Source organism: Cnephaeus nilssonii (assembly GCF_951640355.1).
Source record: "Cnephaeus nilssonii genome assembly, chromosome: 2".
In the NCBI taxonomy this organism is placed as follows: Eukaryota; Metazoa; Chordata; class Mammalia; order Chiroptera; family Vespertilionidae; genus Cnephaeus; species Cnephaeus nilssonii.
In genome coordinates, this window is record NC_137073.1 from 100,604,724 (window position 1) to 100,630,062 (window position 25,339).

Genomic DNA, 25,339 nt, shown 5'->3' on the forward strand with positions numbered 1-25,339 from the left:
TTAAATAGGATAGGATAGCATGAAGAGTGTGCAGTGCTCAGGAATGGCCTGGGAGCCACCAAACACTGGAAAGCCCTTGACAGCCCTGCTAATGGGACAGTTAAGTCTAGAGTTGGGGCACTTTCAAGGACTTACGTTAATAGGATGCTAAAGGTCCTCCATTTCATTTCTAGACCTTGGCTCCAGGACAAGGCACTCATGTGTTTACTGTGGTCTAGCCCTCTCTGGGGTGTCCAGCTCAGCCTGGAGGATCCTTCCATCCTTGTTCCCCTCTCCTCCACTTTGGCTGGGTATGGTGGGGGCACAGAACCACTTGACTTCTCATTCCTACTAGAGAACATGCAATCTGAGTTAAGATTCCGTTCTGGCCTTTTTTTGGACCTAACCTTAGTCCTCTTTCCTTGAGTCTGATTATCCCCCCTATCTCAAGACTCCTTCTGTGCTCTCCAGGGTCTCCCCTGATGAGGCAGGACTGGCTTTCTTAGCTTCCAACCCCAAACCTCTGGGCTTTCCCTGAAACCACTGGGCTCTAGGTCCTGGCTGCTGAATCTAGAACCTCACCCCTGTGCTGCATCTCGTCTCTTTCCTCTGGTCTAGAACTAAGCCCACTGGGTTTTAGAACCTCCATATTTACCTCGAGGCTCTACCATCCCCACACTGTGCCCTTCCCCCAGTTTTGGTGAAAGGGAGGGGCCCTTCGGTGGGTTGTGCTATGTCTAATGACCTTAGTTTGCAGTTGGGAGGCTGAGGGGTCTGATTGAAGTGTTTCTGGAGAAGAAAAAAATTCATCTGTGTTTAAGAATCCTGTGTCTTGTCTGACATTATTGCACCCTTAGATTTGACCTAGATTAAAGTAGTTAGTGTGTTTTTCTATTAAATTTTAACTACTCAATTTTTAAAGGACGCACTAATTTAAATCTCTGGGAAAAACACAAAATAGGTTGTTTCCATTCACTGTTGTTCACTCAGGGAGGATGGGCACTTCTGCAGAACTGCCACCTAGGACTCGATTTCCTGGATGAGCTAATGGACATGGTTACAGAAACTGAGATGGTACACGGTGCTTTCCGCCTGTGGATGACCACTGAGGTTCATAAGCAGTTTCCCATCACACTCCTGCAGATGGCCATTAAATTTGCCAATGAGCCTCCGCAGGGCCTCCGTGCAGGGCTGAAGAGAACGTATGGCGGTAAGTGGAGGAATCCTTCCAAGTTCACTGGAGTTTTTGTACTTAGATTGTTTTATTAAAGAAATTGTAAAAACAGGATCAGCTAGGATATAGGTAAGCAACTAGTACTGTTATTTACGTGATGAGGCTCAGATGGCCCCTTGTGCTGGTCCTAATGAACACGACCTGGCAGTGCCAGGTGTCAGAGCTCAGAATTCCCACCTTATTTTTTCCTGTGTTTCCCGTATTGCTTTACTTTGGCCTGTACTGTTCTCTGCTGGACAGCTGCCTTTTTTATGTTACTATCTACATTTTGTATTTTTGTCATTCATGGTCTTTAGTCTCCAGCCCGGAAGTAGGACAGTGGCCTCTTCCAGGAGGAGAGGCTGAGTTAAAGTCATGGCCTGCCGTCATTTCATGAAGCCACACGGCAGAATGTCAGAGCCACAGCGAAGTTAGAAATCAAAAGCAGCAGAACCCAACCACATGCCCTCTATTCACAACCGGAGCCGAGAGCATTCTCTTTGCCTTGGCTTCCCCTGTTCATGGCTTCCTGTCTGGACTCATGGTCACGGAAAGATCCTGGCCCTCGGAGTCAGAAATCTGTTTCTGGGTCTCTCTGCACAAAATGCTTTGTTCTTTTGGGTGTTAGGTACTCAAATAACCAGTTTCAGTTTTCTCATATGTAAAATAGGGACAATAAAATCTATCTGTGATGATTGAAATATAGTGTACTTAATAATAATGAATATAATAATAATTCTCTATCATTCTGAAAAAAACAACAACAGAGTTTTTTTTTTGAATTGCTAACAATACTCAAATTCCTGCCAATTTATAAGGTAATGTGGGGATAAAGTGGATGTGGAAGGGTGATGACAGTGAAAAAAGATTACCAGTGAAAAAACATATGATTTTATATGTATAATATACTGTAGATACATGCATAGTGATCATACTTATTTCAATAAATACATTAGGTTGAAATGGGCTTCTATATATAGTATTAACAATTTCATATTAATTAAAATAGTGTATGCACACGCTCCAAATAATAATAATGTAAAAATTATTATTATTATTTAGTCGTGGTGGTTGTAGTAATAGTAGCAGTATTTATTTTACTGCCATCATTCTTCCACCTGTATTTTATCCCCACATTATCTTGTTAGATTGGCAGGAACTTGAATCATGTTAGCGAGCCCCTCCTCCCCTCAAATCTCTTTGCAGATTTTTCAGAGAGAAATGCCCTCTGGATATGCAAAAGTTAATTTATAGTTGCCATATGAATGTCATAAAAATAATTCAAGATAAGTGACACTTAGTATTAGGAATTTACAAAGAGAATTAATAACTTAAATAGAAAACAGAGATGTATGAGAGATGATACAGATATTCACCCAGCTGACCGCCACAGGTGTGAGCCAAGACCTGCTGGATGTGAGCACGGTGGCCCAGTGGAAGCCCATGCTGTACGCAGTGGCGTTCCTGCACTCCACGGTCCAGGAGAGGCGGAAGTTTGGTCCCCTGGGGTGGAACATCCCTTATGAATTTAATCAAGCGGACTTTAATGCCACCGTGCAGTTCATCCAAAACCACTTGGATGACATGGATATCAAAAAGGTACTGTGTGTGAGCTGCTTCATGGCACTGGTGATGGTGGGTCCCCAAGTTAACATGGCCCCCGTCCCCCAGCTTTGGAGTTAATCTTATAAGAGTGATGATTTTCTGTGCTTGCAAAGTCAATCTTTAATTCATAGCAACTTGGGTCACACTTGCCTCTTGATTTCAGCTAAAAAATAATTTTTTTAAATTATCTTTTAATTTCTCAGTCAAGTTGACATTACATATAAAACATCCTAACAAGGTGTGTTTTTTTTTTTCCAAGAGGTGGGGAAACTTATTTTAAAAAAATATTAAAAAAATGAAAGTGAATTCTAGATTCCTTTTGAAGTGTGTGCTTTTAAAAGAACTGCCTCAATATTCTAAAAAATATAAATATTTTTCTATTGAAATTAAAATATGAATGCAGAGTCTATTTCAAGTCATGAAGATGAGCTTTGAGTAATCACTTATGTTTGCCTAATTTTATTTCTGCATTTTTTTCACATTGGGAATGAACGAATGAGTGAATGCATGCATGAATGAATGAATGAGTGAGGAAAATGAGGATGAGACAGTAGGCATTTCTACACAATTATTCTATAATTTTTCCCAGGGTGTCTCCTGGTCTACTGTCCGCTACATGATAGGCGAAATTCAATATGGAGGCAGAGTCACCGATGACTATGATAAGAGACTGCTGAATACATTTGCTAAGGTTTGGTTCAGTGAAAATATGTTTGCACCAGATTTCAGCTTTTACCAAGGATACAATATTCCAAAATGCAGCACGGTGGATAACTATCTTCACTATATCCAGGTTTGTCAATGTCAGAATTTTATGCTTATAGTAAATATCCCCAGCATTTGGCCTTTTGGTTTTTTATTTACACTCTATATACTCCCTTTAGTATAAATTTTAATGGTGATACATATCGAACCTTCCACCATAGATGCTTTCTTCCTATGTTTGTTTTACCTAATGATTAAAATGTTTATATTTGTTTTGTATAAATTCCCTTCACCTATTCTCTTTAACGCTTCAGTGAAGAATATTCTTTGGGGAGGTGATAGATTGAGCAGATTAGAACGGGGGAACCTACACCAATTCCTTGGAGCTCTCTTCCTGTGAGACTTCAGTTACCTGTTATATAGGGCAGAGGCAGTCTCTAGACACAGTCTGTTCTATTTTTCAACCCACTTGCCTTATTTTGGGACATCTGTTCCTTCATCCTTGCCTGATGGACAGTGTATGAGTATGTGCAGGAGTCCACTGGTAGAAGAGCTTCCTCATTCAGGGCCAGGTACTTCTTTGTAGTGGGGGAAGTGCTGGGAGGGGGCAGTCCTGGGGTGGTGGTGGTGGTGAGCAGCAATCCTGGTCTCTCCCCACTAGATTTCAGTAGCATCCCCACCCAGTGGTGACAACCAAAAATGTCTCCAGACATTGCCAAATGTACCCTGGGGGAGGGGGGGGGCTAAAATCACCCCTGATTGAGAAACACTGCTCTAAGAAAGAAGAGGATAGATTTTGACAGGAAATTTGGGGAAGAAAATGGATTTGTGTTTCAAGGTAACTACATTTTCTGTCTCTAAACCTTGAATTAATTAGATCATTATTTAGCAATCTCTTTTGCCTCTAAGATTTATCTCAGATTGAACAAACTAAAGCACACGGCCCCAAAGGGCTAAATTTATGTTTATTTAGAGGTTCTGTGATAAATAAATGTGATGAGCTTATCATATATTACCACCTTTATACTTTCAGTAATTCAAATCAACAAATAGATGTGTCTTAATTATACTGTATGTGTCCTTAAATCATTGGCACTGAATAAGAGAGTGCCTATGAAGGTATAAATTTAAATATGCCTGTACATATATTTATTTATATACATCTCATTTCACAATGAACTTAAGGTCGCTCATAAGACGACATTATGTAAAAAGGAATAAAATAGAATAGAAAGGAGGGGGATATATGAATAAGACAACAGTAAAGCGTAGGATACAATTCATACATAGGGATATATGTCAAATTGCAGGTACATTTTTTGCTTTTCAAATAGCTGGGGTAGGGGGGTGGGATTTTGCATGCTTGTTCTGCTTCTGTCACTTGCTCTCCATCTCTTGCTGTCTGTTTTCCTCTCTGACTCTTGCTCTCTCAATATTTACCTCTTCTCTGTGTCTCTTTCTCCCCAGGTGAATACAGTTACCTTATTTGGGCCCAAATTGAGCTAAAACTGTCACTTTCTGGTATCTTAAAAACATAGTAACACCAATTTGTAGCTCACTTTCTGTATTACATCTTCTAAAACAAGAGAGCATCTACTTGATTAAAGTATCTAGAGATGCAGACATCAATAACATGCTCTGATTATGTTTCTTAATTTTTTTCAAGGCAACGTTTGCTTTTTTTTTTCCCTGGAGAAATTGTTGAGATGGTGGCCTGAGAGATCTCTTATAAAGGCTTATCCTAATAAAAACATGTTTCCTTACTAAGACAGTACAATTTAACTGGTACTTATGTCAGCAGTCTGTGCTTACCAGGGTGCTTGTTGTTCAGAGTTTGCCCACCTACGACAGCCCCGAGGTCTTCGGGCTGCACCCCAATGCTGACATCACCTACCAGAGCAAGCTGGCCAAGGACGTGCTGGACACCATCCTGGGCATCCAGCCCAAGGACAGCTCTGGTGGCGGGGATGAGACCCGGGAGGCCGTGGTGGCCCGGCTGGCCGACGACATGCTGGAAAAGCTCCCCCCTGACTACGGCCCATTTGAGGTGAGTTGAAATCCTGACAAAACATCATCTGTGGGTGGAGGTATAAGAGCATAAAGGGGATAAATGATGATGGAAAAAATAAAGAAAATAATAAAATAAAATAAGATAAAATAAAGAAAATAAATGAAAAGAAAAGTCAGCTGTGGATGTGTCTGGTTTGGGAAATGAGGAAGAAGGGCAAACATAATTTTTTCTGAAATAAAAAAAGTTATTTTAAACACTCCCTGAAAAACCAGAAAAGAAGTTTTTGAATCTATAAATGTGATTACTTCAAAATATAAATAATAGGAAACCTTATGTAAATGTTAATATTCATAATTAAATTACAAGTGTATATGATGGGTTAGGATTCCTTTTCTAGAACTTTCCTTCGAGGTATATCACATTGTTATTTGTTAGGAGGAAAGTAATTTATTCTTAGAGTTTAGCACCTGATTAGTTAAAACATATTGTGTAATTTAATGTACACCTTAACATTCAAGCATTTTCAATTTCAGGGAGTCTGTATTTTTAAAAAATATATATTTTATTGATATTTTACAGAGAGGAAGGGAGAGGGATAGAGAGTTAGAAACATCGATGACAGAAATATCAATCAGCTGCCTCCTGCACACTCCCTACTGGGTATGTGCCCGCAACCAAGGTACATGCCCTTGACCAGAATTGAACCTGGGACCCTTGAGTCCGCAGGCCGATGCTCTATCCACTGAGCCAAACCAGTTAGGGCAGGGAGTCTATATTTTTATCATTAACTCTTTGCACCTTCTTCTTCATCTCATGGGTTTCAAAAATTGATATGTCTGTTTAAAATACAACTAATTTCTAAGCAATTTTATGATTATTAAAGTTAATTTTTAGTTATCTTAACAAATTATGAAAATATTTATCCTGATAACATTTTAAAACTTTTGATTAAAGCAAAAGTAACTGGGTTGCTTTCCATATTGTCTTAAGAGATGACCTGGACTAAATATGCGATACTTTCTTCATGGGGCCACCATATTTCTTTACACATTGCTGCCTTTCCACCTGTTTTCAGAAGGAAACTTGAAGGATTTTGTTTCTTTAGCATCCTATTGTTTTCCATGAGTGGGTCATTTAGCTGCTAGTACTACAGACCAAACTCAAGGAACTATCACCAAGAGAATAATTTCCTCGAGAAGAAACTCTGACCCCTGGCTTGGAGGAAGTAAATACTGCAATCAGCTTTCCTAAAGACCTTTCATTGTAGTATCATGGAACAGGTCACTCTTGTCTAGTGATTAATATTTCTGAAGCATTAAAAATCTCTAAAAATATAATCCTATTTAATAAAAGCCTAATATGCTAAGTGCCCAGTTGTCCAGTCATTCGTTCAACCAATCAAAGAGTAATATGCTAATGATATGCTAAGGCAACTCAACCGCTCACTATGATGTGCACTGACCACTAGGGGGCAGATGCTTGGACCAGTAAGTTAGCTTGCTGCTGAGGTCTGGCCGATCGGGACTGAATGAAATGGGCTGGACATGCCCCGGAGCCCTCCCGTGGTCCCTCCCTGGTTGGCCAACCTCCCGCTTCTCTCCCTGGCCCCGATTGTGCACCTGTGGAGTCCCTCCGCCTGGCCTGCACTCTCTCGCAATCCGGGACTCATTGGAGGATGTTAGGGAACTGGTTTTGGCCCGATCCCACTCAATGCAGGAGCTGCCCCATGGTGGTCAGTGTGCTCCCACAGGGGGCGTGCCACTCAGTCAGAAGCCAGGCTCACTGTGGCAGTGTTAAGGATGTCTGACTGCTGGCTTAGGCCCACTCCCTGTGCACGAATTTCGTGTACAAGGCCTCTATAAATGTAATTAAATAAATAAGTATGGTAAATAATGGGGTTTAGGAGTGTCTCCCTCCTTTTGCTGAATTTGTCAGTGCTACCCTAGGATAAAGCAACTCAGCCAAGCACAATGACTGATTGATTATCAATAAATGCTTGTAAGATGGAAATGATTGGGTGAGTGGGTGGATGCTTCGATGGGAAACAGAAAGTTTTTAAAATACACATATAATTTTTTGAGGAAGCCAGCAGAATGGTCATCTATGTGTACAAGTCCATTTGTGTGTACCCATATGTATGTTTGAAAGTCTTAGATTGACAGTAAGTGAATATTTCCCAATAAGTATGGTTGTTCTATAGAAGGTTGTATGGTTGTGGTCATGTGCTTTACATATTTCTGTGAATTAAAAACTGCCTGTTCTCTCCCACATGGGATGGAAAATCAACTGGTCATCTAACATGTTTTCTTTCTTATTTCTTCTCTGTTTTCTGGCAGTGAAAAAAAAAGTTGCTATTTATGAAATTGTAAAATCTGGGGCCTGTTTAGAAGCCCCAGTTACTTAAACGTTAATAGTTTTCTAATTTTTAACACGCGCTGAATGTCTCCACGGCAGGTAAGAAAGAGGCTTCAAAAGATGGGTCCATTCCAGCCGATGAACATTTTCCTGAGGCAGGAGATAGACAGAATGCAGAGGGTGCTCACGCTGGTGCGCAGCACCCTGACCGAGCTGAAGCTTGCCATCGATGGCACCATCATCATGAGTGAAAACCTTCGGGATGCACTGAATTGCATGTTTGATGCCAGAATTCCCGCTCAGTGGAAAAAAGTACGTGGAAGCTGCTCTGGTTCTGCCTAATCACCTTATTGTTGTGAATCGCTGTAATTGGCAAGCGGAAAGGACTGAAGGATAATTGACTTACAAGTGTTCTTTTGCTTAGGAACTAATCCCTTAGTGTCCTGTATTTTTAGATTGTGGGTAGGGAAGGAAATTATGTAGCATCTCCCACATATCATGTGCTCTACTGGGTGACTTCCATGCATTATTTCATTTAAAGTCTTACATTTTATTGCCCTCTATTTACATATGAGGAACTTGAGGATGGGAGAGGTGAAACCTTTTCTCAAATCACACACCTAAGTAGTCAAGAATCAGAATTAAAACCCAAGCTTTTGGGCTTCCACGCCCACAAGACCAGTTTCCTTAAAGAGAATGTTCTGAGATACACACACATATCCAAAGTCACACAAAGAGCAGCATTTTTCCTTCTTTTGTTTGTAGATATGTGAATATATCTCTCTCAAGATAACAAGTATTCTTATTGATTACCTATTGGTAAACATGCTAAATGACAGGTTTTAAGAAATGATTTTCTATTTGGAAAAGTAAAATGAGGACTTGAATGTCTTTTTAAGCAATAAATGCAATTAATTTGTTGGTGGCAAATGGGCCTTTGTTTCCATTTCTGCTCTTTTATCAGAGGAAATCAATGTATATTCTAAGGGACGAAATCTCCAGAAGATAATTGTTGTGTGCCTCATTAAAAGTGATAAATGGATAAGACTTCTGCGAGTTATTATCCACAGATATATTTTAAAGTGTTGATTAGACCATGAGCACATTTAATAAATAGAGATCCTGTTTTATAATGTATCTGTTGAAAATGTAACCTAAGGAAAGTAGTTGGAACCTGTTGAATTTAATGGTTATTTTAGCGCTTTATGGCAGAATTGGTGATGAATATGTGTGTAAGTGGAAGGTGAGTCTATTGACAGTAGACATGTGGACAGCATCTGAACTCTCAATCGATCAGGTATTCATGTGATGATCAGCTGATTCAATCATAATATCTTAAGGAGGAAGAATCATTTGAAAACTTAAAATTCAGAACCCCAGGATAATTTACGTTTAGGGACTTTTAAATTCTAAAGGTGAAATTGGTATTTCATCATTTTTCCCCCCATGAACATAGCCAGTCAGGCAGCAAAATTAAACCTGTATTAATTATTTTAATGCATTCATTTCAGGCGTCATGGGTTTCAAGTACGTTGGGTTTCTGGTTTACTGAACTTTTGGAAAGAAACTGCCAGTTTACCTCCTGGGTTTTCAATGGCCGACCCCACTGCTTCTGGATGACCGGCTTCTTTAACCCCCAAGGATTTTTGACTGCAATGCGGCAGGTAATAAATAGCTCTGATGTGCACCTGTTGTGTTCTTATAATTTTCCTCTATAAAGTTCTCTTCTTTCATTATAGTTTTAAGTAATATAATAAGACAGAGAATGACTCTCTTATGGGTGCTAACTTTTACACACTTTAAACACCAGTACAAGTGGTAACTTGGGACATGGGTATCGGTTCTGAGAGAATCTTTTTAACTTTAAATACCATTCTGCTTACTTTGAATTAGGGTAATTGGGCAGCTACACTGTCATATATGCTCTGTATATACAAACCTCTAATTGCTCATTGCATCCTTTGCTTTTGTTCTTGCCCGGGGCAGGAGATAACTCGGGCCAACAAAGGCTGGGCTCTGGACAATATGGTGCTTTGCAACGAAGTCACCAAGTGGATGAAGGATGACATTGCTGCCCCTCCCACAGAGGGTGTGTACGTCTATGGCTTGTATCTTGAAGGCGCTGGCTGGGACAAGAGGAACATGAAGCTCATGGAGTCCAAACCGAAAGTGCTCTTTGAGTTGATGCCTGTCATAAGGATTTATGCAGAAAACAACAGTGAGTTTTCTTATGCACTTAGGGATGGTTGGTATTATTGGATTGAGTGACATTATAAACACCGGACCTTGTTATTTTAGTTATCATATAATGATAATTTGACTCTTTTATCAACTACCTTTGCATTCACACCCATGTTTAATGCGTATTTATAGACCAGGAGGCACTTCCATGAGTGCTATTGGGGAGGCAATAGTTCTAGATAATTCTTGCCTATCTAATAAAGCAGATGAAATATATATGAATGCTCATAAAATGTTAGCTGATGAGATAAGAAACAAGTGTTTGGAATAGATAATAAGTGGTGGGAAAGGAGGGTGAGATAACAGTGGGGTGAAGTGGTCAGGGCAGTTGGGCCTGGCCTGGGCTTAGAAGGATGAAGGTGATGAGGGGGGGCAAGTGGTGGAAAAAAGGCTTACTAGGCAGGACTGCTCAGGGCTCCCTGGAGGTGGAGCCACCAACAGCTTGGAGATTTAAGCCAGGTTGTGAAGTCCAGATTGAATTCAGGGACATCTAGCTTAATCCAGTAGCCAGTGGCAAATTGCTGGATTCATATTTCAGCCTATGAATGTAACACCACAGCTTTGAAGCAATCACATTATTCTACTTTGACAAAGTCATTGAAACTCTGATAAACTGCTTCTATTGTTGGCTTGATGTTTTCTGGAGGCTTTTGTTATTGCATTTTACCCAGATAACATCTCAGCAATAACTATTTTTCAGCACATATTGAACTTTCCTGTTCATTTTATTTCATTAAAATTTATCTTATTTTTAAAGAAAAATTGTGTTTAATGTGTACAACATAACACATACACACATACACACACACACACGAACACACACACACACACACGCACACACACACACAGTAAAATGATTGCTATCAGCCATAAACTCCAGAGGTAGCTATGATAGAGGATCCCAAGGAAATACTGATTGTGTGACAGAAGCACAAGATATTTTTCTTTAAACAAGGGATAAAATATAATATCTTTTAAAAATACAGCTTTTAGTATCCACATCCATTCGATGAATGTCCCATTTGGAAACCTGTGTCAAGAAGAGAGAGTTTATAAACTATGAGAATTTATTTTTTAAGCAAACATCATTGGCTGCATCCCTTGCACCCTCCTTGGCCTTAGGTGCAAGGGACACAAAGGTAACTATGAACCAGATTCTGCCCAAGGACTCACAGTCTAGTGGGGGAGACTGATGAGTAAATAAAATGGAATTTAATACATGTTATGACAGAGATACACCCAGGATGCTCAGGAAGCCTAGAAGGAGATCAAAACTGTGTCTGGGAGGTAGGTGCAGATTCTTCTGAGATGTTCTCTGGAGGCCAAGGACAAGTGTGCTAGGGAGTTAGAGGGAGATTTTTCTTGGAAGAGGGGAGTAGCATGAGCTCACTCGGTCATCCCATGAATATTTCTTTTATATTGACCATCTACCTTGCACCATTTTCATGCTGGGGATGCAACAGTGAGAAAAGATCAGGCAGACTACCCATTGTCATGGAACTCAACAGGGAATGGTAGCTGAAAAAGAAGCAAATAGAGTCAATCTCTGTTACTCATGGATTCTGTAGGAATTCACCTACTGGCTAAATTTATTTGTAACCCAGAAATCAGTGCTTGTGGTGCTTTCATGGTAATTCCCAGACATGCACAAAACAATGAAAAATTTGAGGCTCCTGGCGTGCATGCTCCCAGCCGAGGGTGACTAAGGTGACAGTGTCTCAGCTGTAAACAAGTGTCCTTTTGTGGTCTGTTTAGTGCTGTATCTTTACGTTTGTGTGCTTTTGCTATTTAGGATGCCCAGGAGTAGTCCTGAAGTGCTGTCTGGTGCCCTAGAGCAGAAAGACTGCCTTATGGAGAAAACACGTGTGCTAGATATGTTACATGCAGGCATGAGTTATAATGCTGTTGGCCTGGAGGTCAATGTCAGTGAGTCAACAATGTATATTAGAGAGGTGTCTTTAAGTAGAAACACACGTAAAACAAAATAACATATTGGTGGGTTGATGAAAATGTGACCAGAGCCTCTCAGGGGTCTAACCCTGTATTTCCACAGGAGCACAGGTTCCATGGTCCCTGATTCCGTGTTCACAGGAACTTTATTATTATTTTTAAATATGTTTTTATTTAAGAGAGAGGGAAGGAGAGGGAGAGAGAAACATCGATTGACTGCCTCCTGCACACCCCTCAGTGGGGATCGAGCCTGTAAAACGGGCATGGGAATTGAACCTCAACTTCCTGGTTCATAGGTCCACGTTCAACCACTCTGCAGCACTGGCCAGGCATTCACAGAGACTTTATAATCAGTTGTAAGTGAAGAAACTGATGACAGCTAGTTCTTGTTCCTATAATTCAGGGGGTTGGGGAAGGCCTCGCTGAGGAGAGAACATTGCACTGGAATCCAAGTGGCAGAAAGTGGTTCTGCTGATATTCAAGGGAAAGGCGGGAGGTAGCAGTGGGTATGCTGTGCTGAGGAACAGAGAAAAGGTGTATGAAGGAAGAGGAGCTTATGGAGCAAGGGAAGAACCACGAGGGTGCTCAGCACAGTTCTGGGCCCATGGTGTTGCTCAGAATATCCTGGCCGTGTCTGGGAGGACACAAGTGTCTGCCTGGCATTAGGCTAGCGTGCTGCCTGTGACTTCGTGTTTACTGGTTCTCAGGGTGGTATGAGGTCTTGGGGCAGGGACTATTTTATAGGAATGATAATGTTCTTGTAGCCAGAAATCATATTTTAGAAAATGTGCTCTATCCTGTCATTGCAGCTAGTCAACATGTTGTAAAAGATGTTTTCCTTATAAAATGAAAGAAAGATCCTTCTCACATGGAGTTAGGGGTTACTTTTTTAATTTCTTGTGACTAAACTGTAAAAAATCCATTGCAATAAAATGTTGAACATCTCAGCATGGTAGTAATAAAGTAATAATTTTATAATACAGGCAATTCTTTATTTAAGAACAGGTTTTTCTGGAACTCTGTTCCCCCTGCTGGGCATAGTCAGCGGTGAGGCTCATTAGCAGCAGGTAATGGAGGAAGTAAAATAAACAAAGGAAAAGTGACTAATGTCAATGTGCTGGGGGGGTGGGGAGAAAGAAAGAAAAACACTTTAGTTCTCTATTATTTTTTTTGGTTTCAATAGAAATTGGTGGAAACTTGTTTTGCCAAATAACTTTGTTGTCGGAGAGGTGTTTGTTTAGTGATAAAAAGCTAACCTTCTGTTGCTGTCAATCTAATTTTCATTCATTTTTGATAACTGGATAGGGTCTAATTGAGATAAAGAGGTGTAGCATTGTTCATGGCCAAAGGGCAATCCAACAAAAGTGCGGAGTTTGAAAATTAAAATTCTTATAATGAATTGTTTTCATGTTAAGATGAAGAACAGTTTGCAGTGTAAATAATTCATCATTGAATTTTACATACCAGGCTAGTTTATTTGTTTTCAAAAAGATGCCTAGAGATTTATTTGAACTTTAAAAATTGAGTGATACATCCCCAAATACTTACTTTATTCATGTTTCTTCTTAGAACATCATGGGAAAGTTGCCCAAATAGTACTAAATTCACCAAGAGGGTAAAAATATACAACTCAGGTCCTCTGTTTTCAAAGGAAGTTGAAAAGAGGCAGATACAGGAAAGATCTGTCTCCTTTTATGTAGATCAAGCATGTTAGACTCAAAGGCTAACACAGGCCAAATAAACGAGGCATGTGGTCCGCGGGCCACGAGTTTGACATGCTTGATGTAGCTAGTGATGCTAATACACGAACTGCAGTGCTGTAGCTTTGTGATGGGAAAACCATGATTAGAACATTTTGGGGGAACAAAGCAGGACTTATATGTACCTCTGGTCACGAAGTAGGCTGAGAAAGAGCTCAGGGTCCCTGCAGCTAATGAGGGTATTTCCTGCTTGGGAAAACATCTTTGTAAGAATGCCCTGTAAACTCCGCCCCCTTACAACACTGCAGATGTGGGGCTGGACTTGGCAATAGCCCCGTGGGTGACCAGGAGGTGGAGAGCTCCTGACTCCTAAGCCCCTCAGTATTTAATACATTTTCGATTTTTAAATCTGGAACTCTGTCAAAGTCCTGGGAACACGAGTCTGGGAAACGTGTGTGTGTGTGTGTGTGTGTGTGTGTGTGTGTGTGTGTGTGTGGAGAGGCGGTGGGAGGATTAGAAATCTAACACACCTTGGGCATCGACTGCACTCCAGACATTATATGATGCCAGGTATTCACAGATATTAACTTACTTAATCTTTACGACTCTGTAAGATATTATCATGTCCATTTTGCAAATGAGGAAATTAAGCTTTAGAGACATTATGTAATTTGCCTGTGATTCCCTCCTACCAGAACTAGTATGGGAACCCATCTGTCTCTTGTGGGATGAATGCAAACCTCTGAGAATTCCTGTGGTTAGTGTCCTGCTTGAGACTAAGCATCTAGATAGTCTCTGTGGTGTCTGGATGGTGCTTGAAAAAAATCAAGGCTACATTGAAATGAGGGCAACTCCCTTGCATTTTAAAGTTGTGAATTAATTTTTCTCAGGTGCATAGTGAGGCAGACAGTAAAAACCTCTGCCCTATGTTGAAGGGAGCTCTCACTCCTGATGGCCTCCCTCCCTTATTGCTTCAGGCTCAATGTGGTCACCTCCCCTGCCTGGTGGTGGGGCCACATATCTTCAGGTAGAAGACAGTGAGCCAGGCACCTGGATATTTGGGTTGCTCCCCTGTCTTTATCACCCCAGTAGTTAGTCATGTGGCTTTGGAGGGGATTCCAATATGCCAGGAATTGAAGTCAGGTATCTAGTTATCAGGTACATGTTCACATCTTCCTGCAAAGACACACAGGCACATACGTACACATAGTACATCCCAGCTATTGATGAGATGAAGACCACAGGCTCTGGATCCATTCTGGTGGGGCTTGATTCTTACCATATCACCTACAGCTTTGTAACCTTGGCAAGTAACTCATCTCCTTATGGTCCAGTTTTCTCATCTGTAAAATGGATTTAATAATCATACCCCTGTCATAGGGTTGTTGAGAGAATAATAGAGATGATGTCCATCACGTAGCATACAATAAATAATTTTATTGCTATTGTTATTATTGATATGTTCTCTCACATGCTTATTGAAAGATGGAAAGAAATATCATATGTAAGAGCTCTCTATTTAGTATCTTAAATGTTATTAGCAAAACAGGAGTTAAATACCCTTTGCGACAGCATGGATGGACCTGGAGAACATTAGTGACATAAGCCAGTCAGAGAAAGACAAGTAACATATGATTTCACTCACATGTGGAATTTAATGAACAAAGTGAACACCAAGCAAAATAGAGACAGACTCATGGATAGAGAGTAGGCAGACAACTTGGGGGTGTGGAGTAGGTTGGGGGAGGGGGGATGGAGGGATTGAGAAAAAAGAAAAAAAAAGATAGAATTCATGGACATGGACAACGGTGGGGTTATGGCGGCAGTGGAGAGGGATTGGTGGAGGTGGAAGAGGGCATAGAGAGGATAATTGGTGATGAAAAAATAAAGTAAAATAAATTTAAAAAATTAAAGGAATGATTTAAAGGTTACATGGGGGATCTCTATGGAACTCGGTTATTTTGGATATGGAAGGAATATATGACATGATAACACCTGGATGAAAAATGTAGGCTAGAGAGTGAAATTACCTAGTTGGAAAATGAAATTCCCTCAGGTGCTTTATTAAAGCCTTTAGGCTCCTAAAGCTGATGGCTCACCCATTTCGACAACCACTTCTCTCTGCTCTTCCTTCTGGAGCCCTAAGGCTTTAAACATATTTAGCTGATTTGTTCTATCTACATAGCATGTTTATTTTCCCCTTCAAAGTTATTTGTCTAACCGGGCGTAATGGTTTGGAATCATCTGTTGCTGTGGTTGTTTAGCATCTGTCAGCACTTTCACTATGAAATCATATTTTCAGTGCTTCTAATCCTGCTGCCGAAGTTTGTGGCACGCTGTGACTTGGCATGGCCACCTTTAGCTCTGCAGCGATTACAAATAAATAAAATTTCAGAGAATTTTTACCTGCTTATTGAAAAGGATACTATTTTTCCAGTTTTATTTTTCTGGGGCTTAATATCTAAGTAGTCAAATTCTTGCCACGGTATAATTATTATAATGATCATTTAGTTCAAATCTAAGACTCCAATGGCTTACTTCAAGATTTATAAAATGATTGTTAGTCAAATTTTCATACAGAAGAATGAGCAGTTACATATTTGTTCTGTTTACAGATCTTAGGATTAAATGGTTTAAATATATCAGTTAGTAGAATTAGTATTGATTGCACTTCATAAATTTACTATCATTCACATATATTAATATATTTGCTTAATTATTATTACTAATGATATTCCCATGGTAATTAAAAAATGATGACTAGACTTAAATATTAGATGTTAAATTAATTTAGATTGTTTGTAATGATTAATTTCATGTGATTAAACAAACACATAGTTTTAAAGTACTGTAAAATATCTGTTTAGAGCGGGGTTTATCAGCCATGGTATTACTGACATTTTTGGTACAGATAACTCTTTGTCGTGAGGGGTTGCCCTGTGCATTATAGGATATTAGCAGAATCTCTGACATTTACCCACTAGATGCATATTCAACTGTTTAACTTCTTCCAATAAAATTAATTAAGTGGAGGTATAAAAACACATGGCACAACAGGTTGAAGGTTTTATGGGATCAATAAATGAGATAATTTCTGATAGTGCTTTGCTTTTATAATATGTTAAGAAAAGCTAAATTATTGAAGATGTGAGTTTGGGGACATAGATTTAGTCACTTTGATATATTAACATTGCATTTAGAAAGTTACTGTCTTCATGTATCAGTGCTCATGTTTGTAACACTAATTCACCAAAGCAAAGTTATCCTCATAGTTAAATGTGCTTTCATCTCAGTAGTTATATGAGGGTCATTTATAATATTAGCCTTCCCGAGGAGTCCAAGGATGGGTGCAGACACAACTTTTGTCCTGAAGAAATTTATAATCTGGAAGATAAGGGGAAATAACATACTGCTTCCTGAGATGGATGTTGTAAGATGTGCAGAGAAAGTATCCTGGGCAGAGTGGACTCAACAAGAAGCTAATGAAGCTTAAACTCCAAGGCTACTCAGTGCAAGAGCCTCCTTCCAAAGCCTACATCTGTATTTGTAAATTTGTACTCTTTTTCTTAAAGAGCCCTTTTCCCCAATTTGTATGTTTATGGCCCCACAAGACCTGGATCTGTCCCTGATTATGGGGTTTCCAAGGGTGGAGAGGAAGTGAGCTTTGGTTAGGGATAAATGCATTAAAGGGGATCTTTGAAGGGTGGCCAACCACATGCCTTTCATGGCATGTGTGGCTTTGGATACTCTTTCCTGCACTTCAGAAGTGTAGATTGAATCGCAGGAAGCTGAACCCAGCTATGACTCTGCTTCGCAGCCCCTTTAGTTTCTCCACACACATGGAGAACTCACACCACCTGGCAGGAGTGGGGAGTACCCTCTGTCCTGTGATTTCCAATGTGCTTTGGACTGTGGCACAGAAGGTTGAAGAGAGGATTTTGGAATAATTCTATCTAATAAAGAGGAAATATGCTAATTGACTGTCACACCCTTACAAAGATGGTGGCACCCACAGCCAATAAGGAGGGAATATGCTAATTGACTGCCATGCCCTCAAAGATGGTGGTGCCCACAGCCACAAAATGGTGGCACCCAGTCCTCTCAGCCCCTCTGGGGTGCCTGCCTCCGGAGTCCCCCAGTCCCCACAGCCCCCCAGCTGCCCAGGGCTGGCCTGAGGTGCAGGCAAGCCTTGGATGGTGGCTGCCCAGCCGCCCAGGGCCAGCCGAGGCTTGTGCTGCCGGCAGTGGCAGCAGCAGAGGTGTGATGGAGGCATCGCCTTCCCCTGATCGCCGGGTCGCCGCCTGCTCCTGAGGGCTCCCAGACTATGAGAGGGGGCAGGCTGGGCTGAGGGACCCCCCTTCCAGTACATGAATTTTCATGCACCGGGCCTTTAGTAATAATAATAATGAAATAGTAGTAAGAATTGGTTTTGGCTGTCTGATTAAAAAGGACACGTGTCTCTTGCCAAAAGCAAGCTCTGAGGAAACACAGAGCGGGGGGCGGGGTTAAGAGCACAAAATGTGGTAGGGAAGTAAAGGAGAAAGGGTGAAGGGCAATGGAATTGACAGAAAGGAGAGGGAGGAAGCAGTTGGAGGCTCAGGGTCATGGTACATGGGCAGGGGTTACTGTCACAGACGGGACAAAAGGCCAGTGGGGAAAACCTGGGTATGCCTGGGCATCTTGTCATATCCTCTGGAAACCTACAGTTGCTTCTTCTTCCCATCTAGGGATTGACTGACTCCAGGGAGAATTTCCCTCATTTTACCAAACCCATCTCTTTTTGGAATGACCTTTAAAATGCACCCATTTGGCTCTGCACTGTTTGGGTTACTTAAATTAGAAATTCACCAGTATTTTTTCCTGTGTGAATTTTTTATAGCTCTAAGAGATCCTCGGTTTTACTCCTGTCCCATCTACAAGAAGCCGGTCCGAACGGACTTGAATTACATCGCTGCTGTGGACCTCAGGACGGCCCAGACTCCTGAACACTGGGTGCTCCGTGGGGTCGCCCTCCTCTGTGATGTCAAGTAATATGGGGCATGTCCCCCACCCAGTACTTTGGAAAATGCAGCAAACAGATGACCATACCCTTTATCTCCTATGAGCCATGAACGCTGTGTAAATCTGGTTGATCATGATTAATGAGCTGCATAGGTTTTCCTTCTCCTCAGTCGGATGCTTAATTACATTTAACCGGTTTCATCATTAATGACCGATCACTGTGTTTGCTGAAAAGTTACTTGGAGATTTAAAAGTAAAATTTACAACTTCCTAATGAAGCGTGGCCCTCAAATCCACAGTAATACATTTTCTTCCTCTTTCAAGTCTAAGGACTGACTAGGTTGAGCAGACAGTATTTTCCTTGAAAGGATTATTCTTCTGTTAATGTGCTTCTGGTGACAGCCCCGTTCTCTAAGGTGACACGGCAAGTTTGTGCTGATTTTGCTTTATTTGCCTTTTTGCATTTAGGTCAGGTTAAGAGATTTATGTTCATGGCTCAAGCAACCGATTAAAAAAAGACCCTTTAAAAAATAGAAGGGAATAGAAGACTGGGATAAGAATGTGATTGGATGAATAGACAATTCATGTAATCCTAAAGAATTAACATATAGAATCATGTTCAACCCCACTGATAATTAATAATGAGATACTAATTGATGTCTGTTATAAGAAAGAAAATGAAAGCTAGAAGTAAATTGTGGTGATGTCTTTGTCAAATAACTCAAGACTCCTAGAGCAATGTAAATTGACCCATCCTTTTTGTAAAATAATTAACTAAGCTCAGAAAGAACCATAAAAAGGTTACAGGCTTTGATTCTTATTTCCTCTCCTGGAAATCTATACTAAGGAAACTATTTAAAAGACCTAACAAATTAATGTGCAAAAATGTATTCAATAACAGAAATAAATGAAAAATACCCTAAATGTTCAATAATAAGGCCATGTTTAAGGAAATTAGGAGATATTTGGCAGCCATGAACAGCAATATTAAACATTTAATAATATGGAAATGGTAAGCACATATTAACTGAAAGATAGTTAACAAAATATTGAATACTGTGATTATAACTGTAAAATGTATTTAGACAATAACATGGAAAAAAACAGATGTGATAGCATGGTAAAGGTTTCTGTTGACTTAAAAAATATGATTGGAAGAAAAAAATAGGGAAAGGATAAAAGTCTTATCTTAGATGGCGTATGGGAACTTCACATTGGCTTTCATTATTAAAGAAAATACTATTTAAGGAACTTTTCATATATTTTTATTTCAAATTCAGTTCTAGGCATAAATTATAAACTTAATTTATAACCTATTGACTAGAAAACTTGGTCAGTATTAAATTAAAATTGTGTTTTATAAATGTTAACTTTATATCTGCATTACTTCTTTCTACATAAAAGGTTTCATAGGGATGGAGGGTTATAGGAAGACAGGTATAGGTCCCTCTCACTAGGGAAGTATGAATTTATGCTAATTATGATGAGTTAGACCTGAGTGGTTCATGTGGCTCCTACCCATCTTCTACCTTGACCCCCAAATTGCTGATTTGATCCTCTGCTTCACCCAACCTACTGTTTATTCCTTCCAGTGTATGCTTTATTCCAACTATTGTATTCTCCATTTCAGATTAATCCTTTTTTATGGACTCCTACCTATCTTGGATGATGCTGTTTTTATTTGAACAGGTTTTTTTTGTCTGAGTTAATATATCAGTTGATTTTTGTAGATTGTGGTCAAGCCATCATTTTATTTTGAAGAACATATAATGAAAATGTGAAAATAATGAGAATTAATAAATTTTTTTAAATGAATGTCTGAATTGAGATCGGTACTTATTAGAAAGGGGTAAGTCCCATTGAATATTTAGAATTAAGCTTTCAAAACTTGATTTTATGTTAAATAACTTGAAAATGCATAATTCATATAATTTTATGATATACCCCTGTATATATGTAGAAAAGGACACCATGAAAATAACTAAAAATTTTTGGAACTGTTCAACAAGAAATGTCTCTGAAGCAGTGAAGAGCCAATGAAGCCCCTTTCTGCTTCACCTTCACTTCCATCCCCCACTTCCCACCCACTGAACAGCATTCTGCATGTTACTGAATCAGGGACAAGGGAGGACCCATTGACTGAATCTGCCAGGTGATGGGGAGAGTCACTGACTTCCCTGGATATGGAGAAAACAACATCAAGGGACTTGGTACCATTGTAGAGTGATAGTGCAGACTTTTTCATGTGTCTCAATATTGATTTATCACATTTATTTTGCACCTCCTGTGTGTTGGGTACTCAAGTGAACTGGTGGAATTATGGTGGAAAAAAATGATCACAGTCCCTGATTTCTTGGAATGTAAATCAGAATAACAGACACAGAAAATAAGCAACTATTTAGGTGTGTAATTTTTTCTAATCTCAGATTATGATTGCATAACCTGACACATGTGTTACATACATAGAAAAAGATAAAAAAGATTGTGGGTTAAGTGCTACAAAGGAAAATACTGAATGCCATGAGTGAGAACAGGGGAGACTGTAATACTTCCAGTGTGTCACAGATTAGCAGGCAGAAGCCACACTATAGTGGCCTCAGCTATCTATCTATCTATCTATCTATCTATCTATCTATCTATCTACCTACCTACCTACCTACCTACCTACCTACCTACCTATCTGTCATCTGTCTATCTATTATCTATCTATTTTATGCTCCAAAGACAAGAGTGTAAAGTTTTATTGAGGACAAGGTTATATACAAACCAATGTTCCCTAGAAATGATGTCTTGAGTAAAAAAGGCTAAGGGGCCCTTGGGTTTAAGAGGTCATTGGAGATTCAAAGAAGCATATTACATTGGAGGGATTAGATTTAGAAATCCAATCACCATACACTGCACACATTTGGTGAAGGGAAGCATATTATGCAAGTCCAAGTGCACAGGAAAGGTAACAGGCACTCTCAAGTGACAGAGGATTTAAATATTCTTTTGTAAGCTCAGGAATTGGAGAAGTTTATTGCTTTGGAGACAGGAAAAAGCCAAATAGAGGGAGCCAAGTGTAGTTCACCTCTTTAGGTAAGAAGGAAAACAATTTCCTAGAGGGCTGGGTTTTGATGCTTCTGCTGGATACTCTTATGACCACTCAAGGTTTAAAATACAGCCTCCGCCCTGGATGTGTTATTAAATAGCTGGTACCTTCCTTTGTTCTGGCCAATGCATAGGTCAGTGTGCAGGTGTCCTCCAGAAGTTCATGGGTTCCTACCAGATCCTCCTCTTTGCCCTCTTTGCCGTGTTGGCATCAGCAGCTTTTATCTTCCTAGGTAAGGACTTCTAATGTGCAACACCATGGAATTTTGATTTGGAAACTGCCTTCATTTTGTTTCACAGATTGCCCCAAATGACTCTAGCAGACCACTCTTCTGGTTATCCCTAAAACTTGGGGTAGGACCTGCCTAGTAGTAGAATAAGACAATGAGTAGGACAAATCCAAAATGTGCTTATTGGGATGGTTCTCCACGTGTCTTGATTCAAGTGCTTTTGGCGCTGCTTCCATTTGAAGGAGCATCCTTCTGTTAGCCTTTCCTCCTGTCAGCTGATGGAGGACTGTGGAGCAGCCACCCACACAAGTACCGTTTGTGCATGGCTGATGACAGTGGTGATTTCATAGCATCCTGGGCATTTCACATCCATGAAGTAGGAATCGGGTTCTGCACCAGGGGATTCTTCTTGTGCTTCCTCTTCTCTTCTGCAGAGGGATGAAGGAGATCCTTAGTGAGAGGCTGAGAAGGGCTGCTTTCTAAATATACTCTCAAACCTTGTTGTGATTGCTGCCAACTGCAGAATAGTGGCTGATGGAAATCGTGTGTCTCTAAGTCATTGGAGTGAGAAATACTTCTTTGTGTTAAATGTTATTTGCAATGGAAAATCTTATTGTAAAGAATTCAGCATTAAGAGATATGATGAGCAAACTACAATTTTATAGTTAAGTAACTTGCAGAATTCTCCAGTATCGATAAAATACATGACATCAACAATGTCTTTATGAGTGAAAAAGTTCACAGCTTTATAAAAACCAGATATGTTAATGCATACTGATAGTTTTGTTTATACTATTTGAAACACAAAAATCTTGAGTAATGATAAAAATGTTACAGTATACGTACAAGCAATTTTCTCTTAAAGACACCACATCCCCCCTCCACCCAAATGCACAACATGTTTTCCCCTCATGTCAGGCCCTGATGAGCGCACAATTGCTTTTACATTTTAAATGCTATTTATATTGCAAGTATTAGGAGTGATTTTTAAAATTATATTGTGCAACTGATTACTGCTGATTAGTAGCCCCTGTCAGCACATCAAAACAAGGCCTGTTAAGGGCAAATAAATGGTCTACTTATAATCACAACATGGTCCTCCTGATTGGGTGCATGCTTTGGAAAACCAATAAACAAATCAGTAGGTTATGAAAACACAAGGAAATCTAGTGATTTTGGCTGATAATTTTTCTGGTGTTTAGTTTTAGAAATTTAGAAATTAGTGCGTCCTGGTCAGTTGACTGGTACCTGCTGTATCGAACATGTGTATGTTGTGTCCGCAGACACCTCCAACGACGAAGAGGAGAAAACTCAAGGTCAGCTTTAGAGTTGGATACGGGATTTGGCTAAGAAACCGTGAGTCCCCAAGAATGTTCTTTGCCTTTTTTTAAATGGTGAGCCTCATTCTGTGTTGCACTTCAATCAAAGGGCCTTATCAATGCAAGAGAAGAATCTGCCCCTTGCCCAGCCTGCACTCTGAGGGGCATTTCTGGTTCTGTTTTCAGCCTGGACAATCATAAAGCTTAGTAGACAGTAATTATAGGTTGAATCCTGCCCTCTCCTTTCATTTGCATGAAGAGAAATGAGAATAAAGAGACTGGATGTGAAGGCAGAAAACAGGGTGGAAGGAAGTATCCTGAGTGGGGTGGGATGGCGAATAAGAAGGGGATCAGTTTCTTCCCCTCAGATACTGTTAGCATTTGATTACAGTCATGTGCTGCGTAACAAAGGGATGCCTTCTGTGAAATTTGTTATTAGATGATTTTGCCATCGTGCGAACATCATAGAGTGCACTTACACAAACTTAGATGATATAGTTTATTACACCTAGGCTATGTAGTAGAGCCTACTGCTCCTAGGCTACAGGCCTGTACAGCATGTTACTGTACAGAACAATATGAGACTAAATCAAGTACAAGAAAAAATGATGCAATCAAGACATGAAGTAAATATGAGATGTATGAGCCTGCTGCCCATGTAACATGGCATAATGCTTTACAGAAAACTTTTAAAAATAATTAAAAGGACACTCTAAAATAATGATAAAAAGTTTAATATAGTAAATACATAAACTAGTAACAGTCGTTACTAGTCATTATTAGGTATTATGAAGTTACTAGTTATTATTAGTCAAATTATAATTGTACATGCTATACTTTTATATGACTGGCAGCATGGTAATGTTGTGCTATGACTTGGTGACGGTTACGAATTTTTCTGCCCCACTACCATCTTATGGGTCCACCATAATATACGTGGTCTGTCGTTGATTGAAATGTTGTTATGTGTGCGTGACTATATTAGCAATAACCCTGGAAGATCAGGGCAGTGGATGAATAATCCCCCCAATGAGCATTTAAAAAATAGCACCTTTATCACCTGGGTTTCAGAGTTTTCATTACAAATGCCAACAGTATTATGATCTAATATTATAATTTCATGCCTTAAAAAATTTAATATGTGGTTTTATAAGAGTCCTGTCCACTCCTGCCTTTTAGGAACATTCATAAAACCACAGTGTGGATTGGCTAATGAGTATTCTTCCTTTGCTTTCATGATTTAGGACTCCATTAGTTCCCCAGGGCTCTGGATTTACAGGCAAGCTTAATTGTTTCCAAGTTTGAGTTTACGTGGGGTGGGTGCAGAGCCAAGGCTGGGAGCCTTGCTCTCCTTTTAATGTTCATGCCACATGCCATTTTTCATTGTGCTATATATTACCTCTCCTTGCTGTGCGTCCTGTGGGTAGAGCCAAGACATACCGTGCAGCACGCTGCTTTGCTCCTGCTCTCGGAATGTTGTAGGAGTACGGCAAATACCATTCTTCATTTATTTCTTCACTTAGCCTAATATGCGTAGCATTCATTTCAAATGCAGTCACAAACAGGCTTGCCTGGAAAGCCAATTATGTGTCCCCCCTCCTTGGTGCAGGAGTCAATTTTAATAAGGCTACCTGGAGTGTTCATGAGTACTTGAGAAGGGAGAAAAATTAAATGTGATGAAGGACACCGAAGAGACTGCCTGGAAAGTCATAGGATGGGGAGATTTGTGAAGGATTATGAAGCAAAACCTGTGCTCTAGCTGATACTGAACACGCTTCTTGACCGCTGGGCGCAGTTTAAAATTCACTCCATGGAGCTTCACCTCGCTCAGTGCAGTCTGCTGTGATCTGTCCATTTATAATTTATTCATGCAAATTCTTAAGGCTAATCCCAGGTGGGCTGAAGAAAAAAGTTTATGAGGTATGTTAGTGTTTTAGCAT

At 40.0% G+C, this 25,339-nt stretch overlaps 1 protein-coding gene across 6 annotated transcripts in view; it reads left to right on the top strand.

Annotated features, from left to right (window-relative positions):
* DNAH5 (dynein axonemal heavy chain 5) overlaps positions 1-24,989 on the top strand; it is a 252,301-nt gene extending 227,312 nt beyond the window's left edge. For 5 of the 6 annotated variants that reach the window (XM_079781314.1, XM_079781312.1, XM_079781315.1 and 2 more), the window contains 8 exons: positions 970-1,189; positions 2,586-2,791; positions 3,387-3,590; positions 5,334-5,549; positions 7,968-8,180; positions 9,380-9,532; positions 9,855-10,086; positions 18,639-20,823. In XM_079781314.1, coding sequence (XP_079637440.1) covers positions 970-1,189; positions 2,586-2,791; positions 3,387-3,590; positions 5,334-5,549; positions 7,968-8,180; positions 9,380-9,532; positions 9,855-10,086; positions 18,639-18,790 — 1,596 coding nt within the window. In that variant the 3' untranslated portion in view covers positions 18,791-20,823. Of the gene's footprint in view, positions 1-969; positions 1,190-2,585; positions 2,792-3,386; positions 3,591-5,333; positions 5,550-7,967; positions 8,181-9,379; positions 9,533-9,854; positions 10,087-18,638; positions 20,824-21,984; positions 22,084-23,363 lie in introns of those variants that run through there. The other variant, XM_079781311.1, reaches the window with a different exon arrangement.
* The last annotated feature ends 350 nt before the right edge of the window (positions 24,990-25,339 follow it).